The following is a 19,518-nucleotide window of genomic DNA, read 5'->3' as shown; positions in this document are numbered from 1 at the left end:
GGCGAGTCCTACCCCTAACACGTGTATGAAATATCAACTCAGTTGTGTTGCTGAGCCGTGGCAGTTGATTTCCGTGGACACATGCCTTTTCGTTTGCTCGCCTCTACTACAGCGATACACAAGTCAAAAGAAAGGAAAAAGAGCAAAAACACGACCAGTATGGTCATCAGTGTTTTTGACCGCTGTTAATGTAGTGGGATAAATTTGACAAAGCCAACGATAACAGACCCTTTCAAATACAAGGAAAGTCAATGTGCTGCTAGTTGCTGCAACCACATTTCATGGAACGGAAAATCAGAAGGGAACTTACGATAACAATCGATGATGCCATCGGGTGCTTAAACATATATAAATGAAAATATAACGCAGAGAGCAGTTATAGCTCTTGTCGAGTACAATGAAGGCTGTTCTGTTGCTTGTTGCTGGTAAGTATCAGCAGAATTTATAAACCTTCGTTCAACGTAAACCTCTTTTCTCTTACCTACATTTTACATAATTTCTGATGTATTAATCCACGTGAAAAAACTTCTACAATCGCCAAAGAACAGTTAATTGCCGCAATTCACGAATTAAAGTTCAGAATGCAAAACAGGTTAGAGTGTTGAGAGTGTTCTAGGAAGATTTTGCATTTCCTTGCGCTCGCGAACGATGGTAGTTCACAGATACGTGACGAAAGGTGTTCGTGTTGTCTATTTGAAAAATTTCAGTGGTTGAGAGTAAGACCCAAGCAGTTACAAGTGTTAAATTTCGCTGACTAGTTCTTATATATACATGAGAAGCAAACTGGGAATTCTAGTGAGCAGTCGAAGGGAAGATTTGTAGTGCCACTTGCAGATGAAAACGAAGAGGGTAACGTATGTTAGGAAGGGATGAAGAATGTCAAACCAGTGGAATGACTGAGCCGTGAATATGGAATATAACTACGACTGTTAGATAATGTGAGTAGTAATCTCTTATTGTATGCTGAGGGAGTAGTAGTTTGTAACAAAGAATACCTGTAGATAATATACTATTGACATAAAAAATTCGCTTTCTGGAAGAACTAGCACCTTGCCTTAAAAATTGGTAAACAGAAAGCAGTTGTGGAATACGAAACTGTCTGGAACCACGTGGCTGCTACGGTCGCAGGTTCGAATCCTGCTTCGGGCATGGATGTGTGTGATGTCTTTAGGTTAGTTAGGTTTAAGTAGTTCTAAGTCTAGGGCACTGATGACCTCAGATTTTAAGTCCCATAGTGCGTAGAGCCATTTGAACCATTTTTTGAAAACGAAACGCATCATATTATATCACAATATTTGTTCTTACACTGTAAATGAGAAGTTCTAGTAAGCCCAGACTCTTCCTTGCATTATGTTCTAGGCTCTGCAAAACCTGATGACCTAGTTTCATCACTGTTTCTAGTGTTTATGTATTATATACTTCCTGGACTACTTTTTCCGTTCAGTGTTTCACATAATGCCTTCGTTGAAAGTAAGTTAGTAAGGTGTGTTAGCCCCTCCGTAGGATGTTACATCTTTCTTAGATCAGCTAGATGGTTCTTAACAGGCCTCCCAACAGGGCAACAGACGTCTTTCATAGCCGAACACTTTGGTAACAGACGCTGCTCATTTCTGCAGCCGTCGTCAGCATGTAGAGAGTCGCTGACTACGTTGCCGCTTGTTCCAAGTCAAGCACGACGTGAATTTTTTCTGCTTGGTGGGTTGCCTCTTCCGCTAGATCCGCCGTACTGAGGACCGTCCTCTCCAGTTTTACTAACGTTGAGGGGTCACTGTCGGCGAAACTGACACGTCCGCCTTTTTTGCCCTTGAGAACAACATCTTCATTCGCCGCAGAAACCACTGACTATTTTAACCTCAGCTCCCACGTTGCTGACGAATTGGGTGCCTCTATCCTATTACCAAGCGACCATCTATTAGAACTGGACTGTACTGCATTTGTAGTCTGGATCATTGAATGATGAGCCCCACTCCAGGTCAAGGCATAATTCTTGGGGGCACAGACAATGTTCTTAACAATGGAAGAAGATGATATCAGCAAAACCACCAGACAATAAAAAAATGGCTCGAACAAGGGAACCTCCCCTTCGCACTCCCCCCCCCCTCACTCAGATATAGCTATAAGTTGGCAGAGTGGATAGACCTTGAAAAACTGAACACAGATCTATCGAGAAAACAGGAAGAAGTTGTGTGGAACTATTAAAAATAGCAAAATATACCATCTGAGTTGTCCATGCCCAAGATGGGCAACATCAAGGATAGTGCGAGCTGAGGAGCGCCGTGGTCCTGTGGTTAGCGTGAGTAGCTGCGGAATGAGAGGTCCTTGGATTCAGTCCTCCCTCTTGTGAAGAGTTTAATTTTTTATTTTCAGACAATTATTATCTGTCCGTCCGTCCGTCTCCAAAATTCCAGGACATGTTCAGATTTGCTTGGACATATGCAAGATGTGCCGGTCTACACACTGAAAAATTTGAAAACGTTATAAACATATGTTTTGACAGAGCAAGGGAAAACTGTGCGACTGTGAAACTGATGCATTAATTTCTTGCAGTTTATGTGACACTCTTATGTTTTCATGACTTTTTTGGGAGTGATTATCACATCCACAAGAAAACCTAAATCGGGTAAGGTAGAAGAATCTTTTTACCCATTCGCCAAGTGTACAAGTTAGGTGGGTCGACAACATATTCCTGTCATGTGACGCACATGCTGTCACCAGTGTCGTATAGAAAATATCAGACGTGCTTTCCTGTGGAGGAATCGGTTGACCTATGACCTTGCGATCTAATGTTTTCGGTTCCCATTTGAGAGGCACGTCCTTTCGTCTACTAATCCCGCGGTTTTGCGGTGCTGTCGCAAAACACCGATACTAAACTTATTACAGTGAACAGAGACGTCAATGGACGAACGGACAAATCATAACTTTGCGAAAATAAAGAAAGTAAACTTTTCACTGGAGGGAAGACTTGAACCAAGCACCTCTCATCCCGCAGCTGCTCACGCTAACCACGGGACCACAGCGCTCCTGAGCACAGATTATCCTTGATGTTGCCTATCTTGTGCATGGACTACTCAGTTTGAATATTTTCCTTATTTTTTTATAGTTCCATACAACTTCTTCCTATTTTCTCGATTGATCTGTGTTCAGTTTTTCAAGGCCTATCCACTGTGCCAACTTATATCTAAATCTGCAGGGGGTGCGATTGGGAGGTTCCCTTGTAAGCACTATGGGACTTAACATCTGAGGTCATCAGTCTCCTAGACTTCGAACTACGTAAACCTAACTAACCTAAGGACAGCACATACATCCATGCCCAAGGCAGGATTGAAACCTACGACCGTAGCAGCCGCGTGGTTCCGGACTGAAGCGCCTAGAACCTCTCGGCGACATCGGCTGGCCCAAAGAGTTACTCAGACAGACAGACACACACAGACACAACTTCGGAAGTTAAATTTCTAGAATTAACACAGGATTCCGGCAAAACGATGGGTTCTCACAGAATGACTTCAGTCTGGTCTTAGACAAGGTATCAGGGAGTGGGATAAAGAACGGCAAGAGAATTACATGGAAAGAGTCCATCTAGGACTTGGCAGAGAAAGTTTTGAGATTAAATATCTCTCTTTTGCTGACGATGTTTCAAAGGAGAAACAGATGCAAAGATGAGGGAAACACTTCACAAAATTGCAGATTATACCTGATAACTAATTTCGTATCAGAAAACGGAATACATTGAACATAGACACAGCATAGAAAAATAAGTACAAACAAAACATGGAAACATCAAAGCAGCTGATATGTTTCAGTCTTTGTGAGAATGGGCACAATCGAATGGGTCGGTAACACAAAAGGCAAAAATTAAAAGCTACGCTAAATTAATTATACTGCAAGCACTTTACGGATCTGAATGCCGGATATGAACACACAGAAATCTCGTAGGAACACGCAAGAACAAGGATAACAACCGGACGAAGACGATAAGATGAATACAGAAACATAGAAACATTCACACACACAACAAGAAGAAGGAGATTAAAGTCTTAAGATCATATTTAGAGAATGAATGAAAATACGATAGCGAAAAAGGTTTTTATTTCATTTACAAATTAGAAGACACCACTATATTGTTGGAGGAGACAAGAAAGGTCTCTAGAAATTACCATACGGACTACGGAAAGTTCCAGACTCCTAATCAATACTACAAAATATCCTGTCCAACGACGAAATTCACTACCTCAAAGGATCATGTCAAATAAACAGAGCCAGGTCTTCATCGAATGCACGAAGAAGTTCTGGGGAGGTAAAAAGACAAAGATTTTACCTTCGTCTTAGGTTCTAAATGGTCTATAATTCACCAAACTTCAATAAAAAATATATCAGTGTTAGGCACAGCAGTAGTAATTTTGTTACTGTTGCTAAATATTGATTTGACGATAAGCAGGCTGATCTCGTCCAGCACCTTCGTAAAACTCTCGCACTCACCGAACAAAAGGATCACTCTTCATTGTATTTTCTCTATCTTCTCAGTCTGTCCTACAGATTCAAGACGGGCGAGCAGTACACAGGAACCTACAGAATGTTAGCCATCTATTTCATGAACGAATTTTATTCCTTAAGAACTTTCCAATAAATCTCAAGACTTGCAACTGGTTATCCTGCAGTCTGTTTTGTGTGGTTGTTCCAGTTCAGGTCGCTTCGGATAATTACTCCTTGGTATTTCCTCGTTCCAGTGAATCTTCGCCAATAGTTTAACATAACTGTTGTGGGTTTCCTCACGTGTTTATGCGCAGTGATTTATTCTTAATTACGTTCAGGGTAAACTTACAGCACGTCCACCTATCATCGATCCTCTGCAGATTTCCAATTTCCTACAGTCTTCTGACGTAGCAACCTCGCTACCAACACTGTCGTCCGCGATATATCTTATGGACTTTGCGTCGTCATCACAAGATCATTTCTTTAGAGAAAGTTAAAGACAGTTATTACCCAATTCGCTATTCTGAAATTTATCTCGTCTACTGTAAGCTTTTTGTTAAATCGCATCATTCACAGAATGCAGTAAACATTTGGGTAAACAAATGCGACCACCTTACATTGTTGTTGAGTAACAACACACAACTGACATATACTCTCCTATGTCTAAAACTGTGTTCCACAATTAACAGAAACAAGACATCTAATACGAAGACCAATGTATACCGATAATGCATACCGTTAGAATTTAGACAGTTACAACCCGATTGTTACTGGACTAATGTTTACTGTGTACAATAAAGACAGAAATGAAAAAAATGGCGACAAGTTATAGTCTTACTGTAGTTAGCAGTAATTATGTATCACAAACCTATTTGAATGAATTTAGAAATCAGTTTCTCCTACTCCAAAACGAGTGAAAGTTGCATTTGGTAAATATCTAATGTCACTAAATTCACACAAATATTCGACATGAAAGTTAATGCGGCAAATAAACAAAATACACTCGCGCGAGCTTAGATGTGGAAAACACCCGTAAAATGAACACTAAATACGTTCATCTGTGACGCAATAATTTTAATAATAAGTTTAATTAGGACTTGCAATTCTTCATAGAAACTATACTGTGTCACGGTAATGCTGTCTATCTGAAAATGTGGTGACCAGAAGTGATTATTATTGTTTATCAGTTACTGTCACAATGATGCCATATAAACTTTCCTTCAAAGCAACAACTATTTGCGAATACTAATTTTACGACGAGTTACGTCATTTACAGATAACTAAATAAAATCAAAAAATTACATTCGCTACAAGATGGCCAGGCAAGCACACTTTTGTTACCGAAACATGTATTGCACTTGTACCACTTTCAGTTTGAACTGATTGTCTGTGTTACCATAGCAGTGCTGCATTATATGAACAACTATAGTTACTACAGCTTTAAAATACAATGATTACTTAATTGAAAATTAGTTGTTAATATAACGGATTCTTTCTTCTTTTAACTATATTTTTCGCTTATGACTTTCTCGGAAGTTATGGTGAGAGGATAGAACGACTTTGATGGTTAATGGGTTGACTCAATAGGGTTTGCTTTGACTAGACCAATCTCATGTTCCAAGAAAACTACTATTACTATGACATACCTATTACACTACAATAAAAATACTGTTCAGATCTTACTTTGCTATGAGCTGCTTGTGGCAGGATGTAATTCTTATAATAAATATCAGTATTGACGGTAGGCTCTTCTTGATTAGCGATCAGCTTGGATAAACTTGGGCCACACTAATCTCTTCATTACTTCCAAAAGCCCTCTTGCGTCCATGTAATATTCTTGTACATGTGCTCGCTCACTTTTATTTAGCCTTCCCACTTATTATAACGCCATTTCCACCACAATATCCATTTGGCATTTGCACGCCAACACACGCGTCTGCAACACAGGACAGTTGCTTCGCAAGTAATCTCTGCCGGCACTCTCATTCAACGATATTATGTTACACGAAATGTATGCCTTGAGTTTCGTGCAAATATAATATCTCTGACATTGCCAGAGTATATACTACAATGACTTGACATAATTGTCTCTTATTTATTCTTCCAGCATACTTTACATTTCCATACGATCTAATTTATGAGAAAATACATAAACACACATTGTTTCAGAAATGGTTTTAAAATCCTGAAATAAAGTAGCTGCTAAATACGTGAGACACTGTGTTGTAGTTTTTCAAGCTATTACATACGACCTGCATTGGTGATCAAAAATGAGTTTGGTATTTCCCTTGTGAAATAGTAGGATTCCATTTTCTCGCTGATGCACTTACCCTAAAATGTGTGTACGGTTTACAGTGTCAACAAGTGGTCGTAGCTCAAAGTATGCATCTTAGAGCTCATATCTTCTGGACATTTTGCTTACGTTTTCATGCAAACTACCACCTCGCAGAGTATAGAATCCTAATTTTAAATCGTATATATTGTGAACAGATACAGGCATATCACAGCTCGCTATGGTTCCCTTGAAATTATCATTCCGACTATAAATTTTCTTTTATTAAGAGAGATGTGTTGAGTTATATCTGCAGTGAATTACCGAATAAAATAAAAAATCTGGTCCGATACTCGGTATTCTCTTACACTGTCCGCTAAATGACATTTCGGAACTGTATCGATGGTTCGGAATAATTCATGGAACAAGGTATCAATGTGGGCGACAATACGCACACTATGATTCAGAGCTGATGGGTATCACAAGATTTCTGTTTGCAGAATCCATTTGGTTTTTAGTGTATGAGACTTACGTCCACTAAAAATGCCATCATCCGTGTGTATAAAAGGGGTTCATTTATTCTGCAACCTCAACGAGCAAGGCTTTCAATCATGTGTGCTATTTTTTCAAATCGTTCTGAATGCCTCGTCACTCCTTCGACCTACGATTAACTGCTGCTAGAAGGGAGAAAGACAGGACATTATCCGCATCTTCTCAGATCCAGATACCTTTCCACTACTGAATAACTTTAGTTTATATTGCTATATCAGTTACATCAATGTCGACCAGCTGGTTCTTCTGAAACAACTGAGCGAAACTTCCTTCAGTGGTGAAACAGTTTCGCAAAAGTTATAACAGTAATTCGACCTTCTCTCCATGATCTGTCTTAAGGGTGCCAGTACGGTAAATGAGTGACTGAATAAGTGTTACAGATTTATATACTGTACCAATACTTGCTAAGATTTTTGGTAATATTGGCTAGTGACTGTAATCTCATAGCTGCTTCAGCTCTTGTTTTTTTAACAAGGCTCCGAAGTCACATAAATGTGTATCGAAGCTCTTACTGTATTCACAGAAACTTAGTAACATATCACTCTAACCGTGACGGGTCTTTGCATTTCACTGAAACCTTACTCGGCACGCACAGGTCTAAGATACCGTTTCCAATGCTTGTAGAGCTGACCATTTTGTGTCTCACATCTTCGTAACTAAGGAAGTTGAATATTAGATATTGACAGCCGAAATACTCTGCAGTTTATTTCTTGATATTTCTGCTCCAGTAACGTTCATTTGACATCAGTATTCATTGAATTTGTAACAGCCTTATGATCACTGATGTTCTCTTCCATATTAACCTATTCGCGTACTTTGGATCTGTTATCAGATCATGTAAGCATTTCCCTATGAATCGCTTCTGTTAACTAAACTGCTGGAGGTATTTCTCAGAAACCTCGTCCAGAACAGTCTCATTCAAATCCAGCCTGTAGCACCAGTTTTAATCGCATGGCTCAACCATTTAATAGCTACATGAATTTTGAGAGTTAGTGACCGGTGTTGCAATCCTTTTACACTTGAGAAGTATCGAAATATTACGCTGAGTGATACACACTGGGACGCGCAGGCAACACCTATTGTAGAAATGGTAAAAAGAGTGCTCCCGCTTTAATTACTATCAATAAAGTAACTACACCAATTACGTTTTGCTGACATAGCACTACATATTTCGCGACTGTTGTAGGAAGGAACGTAAGTGTTAGCTCATCTGTCTTCGTGTGTGTTATTCTGTGGCTTTTCCCACGCGGTCGTCTTTTTATGTCTTCATTGCAATCAAATAGTTGTCGAATGTATGGTCTGCGGTTCTAGGATAATGTTTTCGGAATATCTTCTTATTCATATCATGTCACTTTAAAAACCCAGAGATTGACACATACCTAACTCTGCATTCACAGTGTTTGGGTACCTTAAATCGTAACATAAGACTTCGAGTTCTTCGTTGCCACTATGAAATGTTTTGGTGTGTTGATTGACAAATTTTTTATGCGTTACGTTTTAGATGTTTTTTAAACACTGTAAGAGTCACTTAGAAACGTAATAGGTACTACAATAATGAACAGCAATGAAAATTTCATTTCAAGTCCCTAAATAAACAAAGTGCTTCCAAAAGAATTAAAGAAAGGCGGAGATAACCGCAGGAAGGACCATACAAAACTATTATAAACAATAAGTAGCATAAACGAAAGGACTAAGGAGAATCATGTAACAATTACAAAGTCAAATGCGGACCACATAACAGACGCTATGGTAGAAAGCGAGCACAATGAAAAAACTCTTATATTATTTACAGAAAACAAAGTAATGTAATTGACAACTAGTATTGAAAAAAACAGTTGCGAAATAAAATCAAACTGCAATTACACGAAACACATTTCTTGATCACAGAGTATAAAGAGAAGTACATGAACCCTAAAGCTACCATATTAAGATCTCATCCCAAAGAACACGAGGATTCATGTCCAGTCGTATCAAGAACAAGCTACAGATCCAACCGTGTGAGGTTGCATTGCCCTTTTGGCAGATGCTATCGTGCCAAAGAGGAATAAACTTTGTGGAGGGGTGGACATGGTCTCCAAGCACTAAAACATGCTAGTGTTGATAATCATTCCTTCCAGAATGACGAAATCACCCACTCGAATGAATTTGCCAGACCATAACGCTGCCTCACTCGTAGCAGGGTGTTGGCCTTGAGACGTTCCAAGCTGTACACGCCGAGCGCCATATAACCGATGGAACATGAAACGTCATTTATCTGAAACGGCCTCTCAGAGTAGGTCAAGTTACGGTACTGGAGCGTAATTTCAAGCTCTCGTCGCCGATGAATGACAGTCTTCGTGAGCGCACGAATCAGGCACCTACTGAGGACGCCGATAAATAGCAACTTTCGCTGGATGATCGTTGCGTAGACACTGTTGATAGCCCCTTGGTTCATCTGGGCGGTCAGTTGCTCAACAGTTGCATGTCTGTTCACCCATACACATCTCCACAGCTGTCGTTCACATGCACTATCCTCCGCGTCTCCCTGGAACGCTTTATAGAGCCTCCACGGCTAATGCTGAGCCATATCGTCTGTGGGTGGTTATCAGACGTTGACCCGTTGATCCCGAACAACGGCCCTGGTCACATTAATGTGATGGAACCGTGTATGTACTAGTGTCATGGACTTAACGTAGGTAGTGAAACAACTGTGTCTCCATCGTCTAACATGTGGATGATCATAACAAAGAAGTGAGGCAGCCCACGCAAGGGGGTTACTACTTTGCCCTTAACTACAGTATGAAATATATCAGAAAACCAAACAAATCATAATGTTACGTATTAATCTTTTCACGCAAGTGTTTTTCAGAGAAAGTTACAGGAACTGCATTGTTATAGGTTTCGTTATTTATCTTGACGAGGAGGGAAAGTCTGTTACAGAGTCATCCAATTGGAGATATCAATTCTTTTCAGTCAAATACCAGTTATATGATCATGAGTAGGAGGGCTTACAGATTTTTCAATATTTTCATTCTCTACTACAAAAGAGAGAGGAGGCTGTTTGCTGTCAGAACCAAAGAAGAGCCCAACTTTTTCAGCCAAATATCTGACTAGGTTTTAGTGGAGAAGAGACAGTGCCAACGACATGTTTCTAGAAGACAATTTACAGCTCCGGCATTTGCCTTTCTAGAAGGGAACCCCTTCAAAAACAGAAGTGAGGAAAGAGGAAATATTTTCCTTTTAACTGTGACATAATAACAATCCAACAAGAACTGGAGAGGCTACTGTATTTTCTTATTTAGTCAGGAAGTTAATATCGAAGACCTGTCCGACATGACCAAACCGTGGTTGTCGCTGTTGATGCTTTCTTTTTTATTTTCAGGGAATTGCAGACTGTTCAAGTAATGACCCATTTTTCAGTCATATACAACATTACCAATTACCAGGCGAGATGTTATGCGGGCGGATAGAGTTCCAGTGCCGAGCATTTGGCGGGGGATTTCCAGTTCCAGCATTTCAATTCAGCCAAGGAGCTCACGAAAGTCTTTCTCTACACGTGGGTGTGGATACTGAATTATGTGAGGAGATGTTTGTCGCTGGTGCAGGCGACGCAAGCGATAATTCGCTCGAGATTGTCACTGCGAGATTGTCACTGCGTTGCACTTCAGCCATTGACACTCCCATTCGCATTTGCAAGAGTATTCTACTTTCGTCGAGCGGATTTCATCTGCGAGATTCGCCTTGGCCATGGGGCCTCTGTGGTGCATGCCACTGTCGTTTGATAGGTCAAGTTAATGATGACTAGAGTGAAGTAGCGGGTGATCAAAAAGTCAGTATAAATTTGACAACTTAATGAACCACGAAATAATGTAGATAGAGAGGTAAAAATTGACACATATGCTTTTAATGACATGGGGTTTTATTAGAACCAAAAAAAAAAAAACAAAAGCACCTCTTATTGCTAGACATCTCTTGCGCGTGTCGTTTGGTGATGATCGTGTGCTCAGCCGCCACTTTTCGTCATGCTTGACCTCCCAGGTCCCCAGACCTCAGTCCGTGCGATTATTTGCTTTGGGGTTACCTGAAGTCGCAAGTGTATCGTGACCGACCGACATCTCTAGGGATGCTGAAAGACAACATCCGACGCCACTGCCTCACCGTAACTCCGGACATGCTTTACAGTGCTGTTCAAAATATTATTCCCCGACTACAGCTATTGGTTGAGGAATGATGGTGGACATACTGAGCATTTCATGTAAGAACATCATCTTTGCTTTGTCTTACTTTGTTATGGTAATTATTGCTATTCTGATCAGATGAAGCGCCATCTGTCGGACATTTTTTGAACGTTTGTATTTTTCGGTTCTAATAAAACCCCATGTCATTCCAAGCATGTGTGTCAATTTGTACCTCTCTATCTACATTACTCCGTGATTTATTCAGTTTTCAAATTTATACAGACCTTTTGATCACCCAGTATATGCTCCGATGTAATGGTACTAATTCCCTGTAATTAAAATAATCCATGAGATGCGATTAGATAGTGAACAAGGTTGGAATATTGGATCGATATTCTAGGGTCGATTTACCAGAGTTACCTAAGTATCATTGAGTAACGTGAATTTAAAACAAATACAAAATGTGTTAAATATTTAAACATGGCGAAAGAACGTTAGTCTCCTGAATAACTGATGAGGCAAACACAAAAAGGCTTATACTACAACGAACTGATAATTTATTCGGCCAGTAGCTACACGGGGATCCTGCAAGCAGTGCTTAACCATGAAACCAAATTTCAAACATTATCCAGTCCAGTAAAGTTTGCATGATTCTGTACTTTAGAATTCGTAATTTCCAATTTATTTATTAAAGGGCGATGGTCAGTGGAACACATAGTCTCCTGTCATCGATTAAACACAAAATACTCCTCAGTTCGTAAATAATTATAGTTCACTACAGAGTTCAACATATCAGATTTCATGTAATCATAAGTAGATGTTATAATTTAATTATAATTAATAATAATTACAAGTTAGTTGTGAAACAGTACCAGTTCTATCCCACTTTTCACATCATCTACGTCGTCATCATCAGTGTCCATACCATTTTAGACACGTCACCCAGAACAAGGGGATGATTTGTGAGCGCCTCTTCATCACATGTCACCTCAGCAAAAGATGCTTAAAGAGCTTCTCACCCTCTCCTCTTAGTCATACCAGGCTACACCTCTGATCAAGGATTATTTGATTCTTATCGGATATTTTATAATCCCATGATTACATTCCCCTTTCCTGTCCCTCTACGGTCAATGAAAGTCAAGAGCAATTATCCTCCTGGTACCCTCAGATACATAAAGTCCAGTAAGGCCAACACTATGACATCATAACCTAAAATTGTAGATCCAATAAGGCGAACTGATTCACATCACAAATGCAGTGGAACTAACTGTCGAAGTCACCAATATTACAATAGGTCTAAGCGTCATAGCTGGTCAAATGAAGCTACCTCTTGATTTTACAATCAAATCTGGCGGCCAAGATGGCGACTGGTCAAATGATGGTGTGATATGTGATGTCAAAACATGCTCCCCTTCTTCCCGAAAAAAATCCTGCACCTAATGACTACTTGCATTATACAGTTGTGAGAGATGTGGGCTCATTTACAAGACCACATATACACGATCAGTGTGCCATTCAAGTTAACATATATGCTACCAGTTTACCGAAGGTGAAGCATGAAAAACGTCACCTGCAGTCATGTACGGTGTAGGTGCGGAGAATATGGTGATCTGGCAGGTTACATAAATAAAAATACGCAAAGCATTATAATTTTTCTTCGGTGTTAAAGATACATAGGAATAGTGACTTTACAGATAATATCTCCTATCTTTCGCATAATTTAGCGCTCAGCTCACCCGTTCCACGCATGGAAGAAAACCACCGATATCCTGTCACTAGCCGCTTGCTTGCCGGCAGCCAAGTGGCTACCGAAGATGGCTCAGTCGTATGCACTAGTGTCGGCCTCAGCCAAGTCAAGGAGTTCAACTCCCAGGTTAAAATAACTTTAGGTGGCTGAGAACCTCGCCAGGATATACGCTATGTGCCACTGCGAATGAATTAGTCGAGCGAATGTACTTCACTTGTAGCAGGTAACAGATTTTCTTGTACGTACTTCCACTGATTTCCTGCTGCTTGAGAACAATTCACTGATCAAAAGAAGTCTAATCAAGGCTGTCAATTGATTTTATTATTCACTATTTCAGTTAGCCTGCAACAGTAATTCTTTTCATAGCTAAGTCGGAAATGTAATTTCCGTCCTGTCTGCGTTATTTGCGCGAAAGCGTGGATGCTCTTCGTGTTGCGGTACAGTACGTCTTCAGATATTCTATATAAATGGAACAAATATCCGTTATTCTCTTACTGTAACTTCCCTGATTGTAGTCAGATGGTTTTCATGTACGTATTAAAGACCATCATTCTCAGACTCACACTACCAGACAACATCAGTATCTTTACCATACAGTGGATATATGTTAGCAGGTGGCAGAGTTCGTGCTACGTGTCAGTAGAGTTGCACTACACCTCAGTATAGTCATGCTAGCAGCTGATATTTACATAGCATACTGTAGTGTTTCAGTGCTAAGTGGTAGAGTTGCACTAACAGTGACTAATTATGTTCATCGACTTTTACAGCGCTGGTAGCAGTGGCGGAAGTCCACGGGCAACCGGAAGAGTCTACCACCGTCACCATTTCGAGTGACAAACTAACCATCAGCAACATCACAGCGGAGAGAACATTTTTGGCGAAGTCATTGTACACGGAAGATGACGATACCATTTGTGTCCAGTCAGAAAACCAGTTCTACTTGTATGTTAATGTGTTGAAGCTCTATTCTTGCTACAAACAGCTACGGAAAGGTAAATTAGTTTAAACAACACGGTGTTCTCTATTCAAAATTGACAAGTTAAAATCAGATTGTTGAGTATAACATTTCGCGAAGGGTTCCACACTGAATGCGAAAATATGAGTGAAATCAAATCATAAAGGAAGAGTGGCTACCCTTACGTCACAGTGCGCAATGCAAGAATCTCCACTTCACGAAAGTGCAACTCCTCATGAATCTCCACCAAAACTATTCACAGCAATGTGCTGCGCGTATTTAATTCACTTTTTGGAGTAATTTGCATTCCTCTTAAATCTGCTGCATTATTTAAATCTTCTACACTTCTACACACCTTTGAATTCTTTTATGAGTGTTATGTTGTGTTACGCGACGTCAAGTTTCAAAATTTAAGAAAACAGATATTTTTACAGGCGACGGAAGTTGCCACGAGTGACGTGGTACATAGCGTTTGGTTAATTTCCACAGTGAATGTGTTTGCAGCATTGTACACAAACCTATACTAAGGTAAACACTCTAAAATTGTAGGTAAGGCGCCCTTTTCGTCGTACCCTGTAGAAGGCCGACAACGCGATTAGTGTATATAAACAATACCCGTCACACGCTTAGGAACAAGTAGAAACAGGCTTACAATATTAGTAAAGTTTTAAATTTAGCGATGCGTTGACGTAGAGACGAAGAATTAGATGAATTGGGGAATGGTAAGTGAACGTACTGGTTTACACCTTGTCGGAAAGATCATGTTGGCATTAAATTAGTGCACTCACTCATTCACTGTCCTAGTGACAGACATCTACAATCTACCATCAGACCGAAATGTATGCTACTTATAGACGATAATACACCGTACTAGTAATCAACCGTATAAGCAGTGCAAAAATTATCCCAAATCTGAGGCGTTTATACATAGCAACATGCCTCACATTTTAATTAGGAGCCAGTTGAACAAAGAACGTCGTGAAAGCACGGTAGTTACGCCAGACCAAAATATCGAGAAAGAAGGAGAGGGAAGTAGCGTAGTCTTCATACTAGTTCATACTTAATACTAGACTTCATACTTCATGCTAGTTAGCACGAGAGTCACTTTTACATAAAAGGCAAAAATTTTAAGTATATCCTTCTAATGGCTTTCTGATTACCTGTTGTAGTAAGTTTAGAAGAAGGCTTTAGCTCAAGCGTACGATTCTTCAAAGTTGTGTCGTGTATTTAAACCGTCCAAAAAGTGTTAATAATACAAGCAACTTGCTAAATATGTCTAAAACATTTCTGTAAAAGCGTCGTAGACAGCACACGAAGACAAACAAAAAAAGTGTGCAGTTGTGCAGCTTTATCATCGTCTTAACGTTAATGATGTAGTTGTAGCAATAATGAATATGTAGATAGACATGTTTACAAAACAAACTGTAAAATCTACATGTATATTAAATATGTTAATACACAACGACGATATTATTTCGCTTTGCTTTTCGTGGCCGCTGTTGGAAGCAAGCTGAGACATTGCATTTCTCAAGTACAGTGGTTAAGGAAAACGCTCCTTCCATCGAAGCTTTCAGGTCAGCTATGCTTATACTATCAAGCTCTTCATGGTGTTCTCGCGAAGTATCACGATAAAAACTGGCGACTAGCCGACAGAAATGCCCCCACTCCGAGATGCAATAATATTTGGCCGATTAACAAACACAAGGTTGCATCGTATCTCGCACAGAAGTGAAGTCCATTAACTTCGACAGGGATCGTAAAGCGTAACACTGGGTCAATTTCAAGAGAATAATTCTTCAAACTCTAACAAAATGTGAATCTTCTAGAGTTGGGGAAAATGAAAGGACTCACCACTACAAACTTTTGGTCTCTGTCAAAACCATTCTCATTTTGGTCATCTTGCTCTCTTCAACCTTGGAATTCTCAGTCATGGATAAAGGTGCCGGATACATTCGGTGTGTCCACAGGGTGATTTTTTCCACCGTGTACGAACTTCAGGGATTGATCGCTGAGCGGATACGGAACAAAAAGGGTCTAACGAACTTTGATCCGGAAGTGGTTTCGTTGCTGATGATCTTTTGTTCATATATTGTTACAGACCTGCGGTCTAAAACGTGCTGTACCATGCAGCCTCTGATACAGTATTGCTGAACATTGTTTCCATGTGCCATTAATGCATGCATGTACGCGCCATAGCATGTTCTGTCTCACACGTTGACATCGGCCAGACTGCATCCAAACAGTGTGAAAGGCACCATGAATACGCTGTTCCAGAGTCTCCACGTCTGGAATGGGCTCTGCATGCACAATACTTTTCCGATGATCCCATAACCAGAAATCGCACTGGTTGATATCCGGTGAACGGGCAGGCCATGCACCAGGAACACTTCGACCGATCCATCGACCATGGAAGACACGACTGAGATGCGTCCGGAGGTTAACGGTTAAGTGAGCTGGAACGCCATCACGTGGCAGCCACATAACGCTTCTTATCATCAAAGGAAATTCTTCCAGCAGAGGGGGGTGAAGTGACCCACAAGAAAAGACGATTGCTCCGGCCTATTGGGCGACATGAAAGGAAGACTGGCCTCAAAATACGGTCGCCAGTTATCTCGGCCAGCAAATCTCAGCTGCATCGATGCTGATGATTCGCTGTCACCATTCCATGGGGGTTAGTTAGGTTTAAGTAGTTCTAAGTTCTAGGGGACTGATGACCTCAGAAGTTAGGTCCCATAGTACTGAGATCCATTTGAACCATGCATACTGTAAGTGTGGCTACGTGTTACAGCGAGTATTAGACCGCAGTCTCTGTAACAATATATGATTGAATTAATGGTCTTTATCATGGGAACCATGCATCACAGAAAATAAGTTAATTAGACCTTTTTGGTCCGTATACTCTCATCGATCAATCCCAAGAGTTTGTACACGGTGGAAAAAAAATACCCCATGTAACTCTGAGGACTTGTAATGTAACTGAACAACAGGCTAACACCGACGCCAAAGGTTTCGATTATTACTTGTAACATAACAGCATAATACAGCTGATGTCTGTCTTAAAGAGCTCAAATGCGCTGCTAGTGCCCTTCATAAAGACATCAATGTTGTTTTTAACGAGACGACGTCTTTCTAGTGACAAAGTACTACGGACACAGAGGCGACTTTTAAAAGAGTGTTTGGCAATGTCAACAGCTAGGAGAATGTGTGAGGCCGTCTAATGTCGCTAGATCTACTGGAAAACTGCCTGTCCAACCACACAGTGATACATTTCCTAGCTTGGACTCAGACTATTTTCTCTCGAACTCCATCAACTTCTACCATTACAAGGCGTAAATACACCTTATAGTCATTCTTTCTGCGATAAAATTAGGTTGTGTGTACCTCGCAATACACGCCGCACGCCGTTAAGTGAATATCTCCGTCTCTTGTGTCATAAAATGTGCCACCTTTGCAGCCCAATGTTTGTGGTTGAAGCACACACAGAAAATAGAGCAACTGATGACTGGCGATGTTTGCTAGCACCCATCTCGTGAACCCTCGGATACCCACGCCCACACCCCGATATTATTGGTTCAAGCACCGATGGAAAGAGTCGGGTTTTGACTTGCAGCACAGAAAGATATGGAACATACACTGTGACAATCACATAGGCTCATTTTGGACACACTACTTTGAATAGAATACGAGGGCCACGAACCTCACAGAATCTTTGAAATTTTCAACTGTGTCAGTTAATTGCTACTTATGTAAGTTAAGAAACGATGGAAACTCTTAGCATCAAAACACACACACACACACACACACACACACACACACACACACACCTGTGTATTTCATGTGTCAAATATAAGTACTCACGTCATTAGCAATCAATATTTCCTGAAATTGTAACAAATTTCTCATTAAATTACCCTCTTTACTGTCTCGTCATTTAATTTTCCTCATTAAATTCATCTCACGCATGTATTTGTTCACACTCATCTAGCTATTGACTGTCGCCTCTCACATCTTTTTGCGAAAAAGTATAACTATTCCCTGTTTCTTGTTTTTAGTCAGCACTCACAGACACACATGGGACATAATGCATCATCACCCTCTCCTAAGTGCTAAGTGAGTAACATTGCCGTTAGTAGCTTCCATTCCCCTAGGAGGTCGCCATTCTCCCTTTGGGATGGCACTACTCCCTCAAAGTAGAAGAATCTGCCCTTCATGATATGTGTCTTACGTCACGAATCTGGCAGTCCTGCGCCATCTTCCCTTTAACATAATGCAGCTGTGTAATTGAAGACAAAACTACTACCATTTTTAGCAATATGCAAGCGAGTGAAACAAACATGATCAAAAACGGATAGCAGTATGAGAACTCTCCACTGAGAGAAGCAGAAAGTTATTTTTATAAGCAAGACCCCAACAGATGATGCTTTCTCTGTAAGTGGTATTAATATTCAATGCGACGCTTCTTGAAATACCAGAACACTTCAACTTATTTGCTTACGATCTCAGTAACCTCCGTCGTAAAGCACTCACAGCTACACACACAGAACACTGGACAGACAGTTGCAACGTATTGAGGGCAAATACAACAATGGAACACGAAATCGTAAAAAAAGTACTATGGCACCGTACAAATTGTACATAAACGTTATCGTGTTTGAAAATGTGCGTGGCCGAGCGGTTCTAGGCACTACAGTCTGGAACCGCGCGACCGCTGCGGTCGCAGGTTCGAATCCTGCCTCGGGTATGGATGTGTATGATGTCCTTAGGTTAGTTAGGTTTAAGTAGTTCTAAGTTCTAGAGGACTGATGACCACACAAGTTAAGTCACATATTGCTCAAAGCCATTTGAACCATTTTTGAAAATGTCCAATAGCGTACAAGCGTTCAGATGCGTCAAGCAGAGTGGCAGCGGTTATGCGACAGTCTGGCATTCACTGAAGACAAGCTCACCACCGAATGTAATTCACACCTACTGTGTAGGACATGTCGATCATCCGTACTGGAGATTGCAGTCCAGGTGGAAATTTCCGTCACACAGTCTCTTTGCCTAAGCGGTCGATAGCTTCATTGCCAGCGATCCCACAGTATTATTTCAGTCAAGCGACAGCTCATATATTCCAACACTTCGATAATCATTTATGGAGGGTGTTACAAAAAGGTTCAACCAAACTTTCAGGACACATTCCTCACACACAAAGAAAGAAAATATGTTATGTGGACATGTGTCCGGAAACGCTTACTTTCCATGTTAGAGTACATTTTATTACTTCTCTTCAAATCACATTAATCATGGAATGGAAACACACAGCAACAGAACGTACTAGCGTGACTTCAAACACTTTGTTACAGGAAATGTTCAAAATGTCCTC

At 40.5% G+C, this 19,518-nt stretch overlaps 1 protein-coding gene across 3 annotated transcripts in view; it reads left to right on the top strand.

Moving 5' to 3' along the window:
- Positions 1-303: 303 nt before the first annotated feature.
- Positions 304-19,518, top strand: part of LOC126162273 (uncharacterized) — a 321,006-nt gene continuing 301,791 nt past the window's right edge. For 2 of the 3 annotated variants that reach the window (XM_049918677.1, XM_049918678.1), the window contains exon 1: positions 304-425. In XM_049918677.1, coding sequence (XP_049774634.1) covers positions 398-425 — 28 coding nt within the window. In that variant the 5' untranslated portion in view covers positions 304-397. The remainder of the gene's footprint in view (positions 426-19,518) is intronic. The other variant, XM_049918675.1, reaches the window with a different exon arrangement.

Source organism: Schistocerca cancellata, chromosome 2, assembly GCF_023864275.1.
Source record: "Schistocerca cancellata isolate TAMUIC-IGC-003103 chromosome 2, iqSchCanc2.1, whole genome shotgun sequence".
Taxonomy (NCBI): Eukaryota; Metazoa; Arthropoda; class Insecta; order Orthoptera; family Acrididae; genus Schistocerca; species Schistocerca cancellata.
This window is presented reverse-complemented; position numbering and strand designations above follow the sequence as displayed.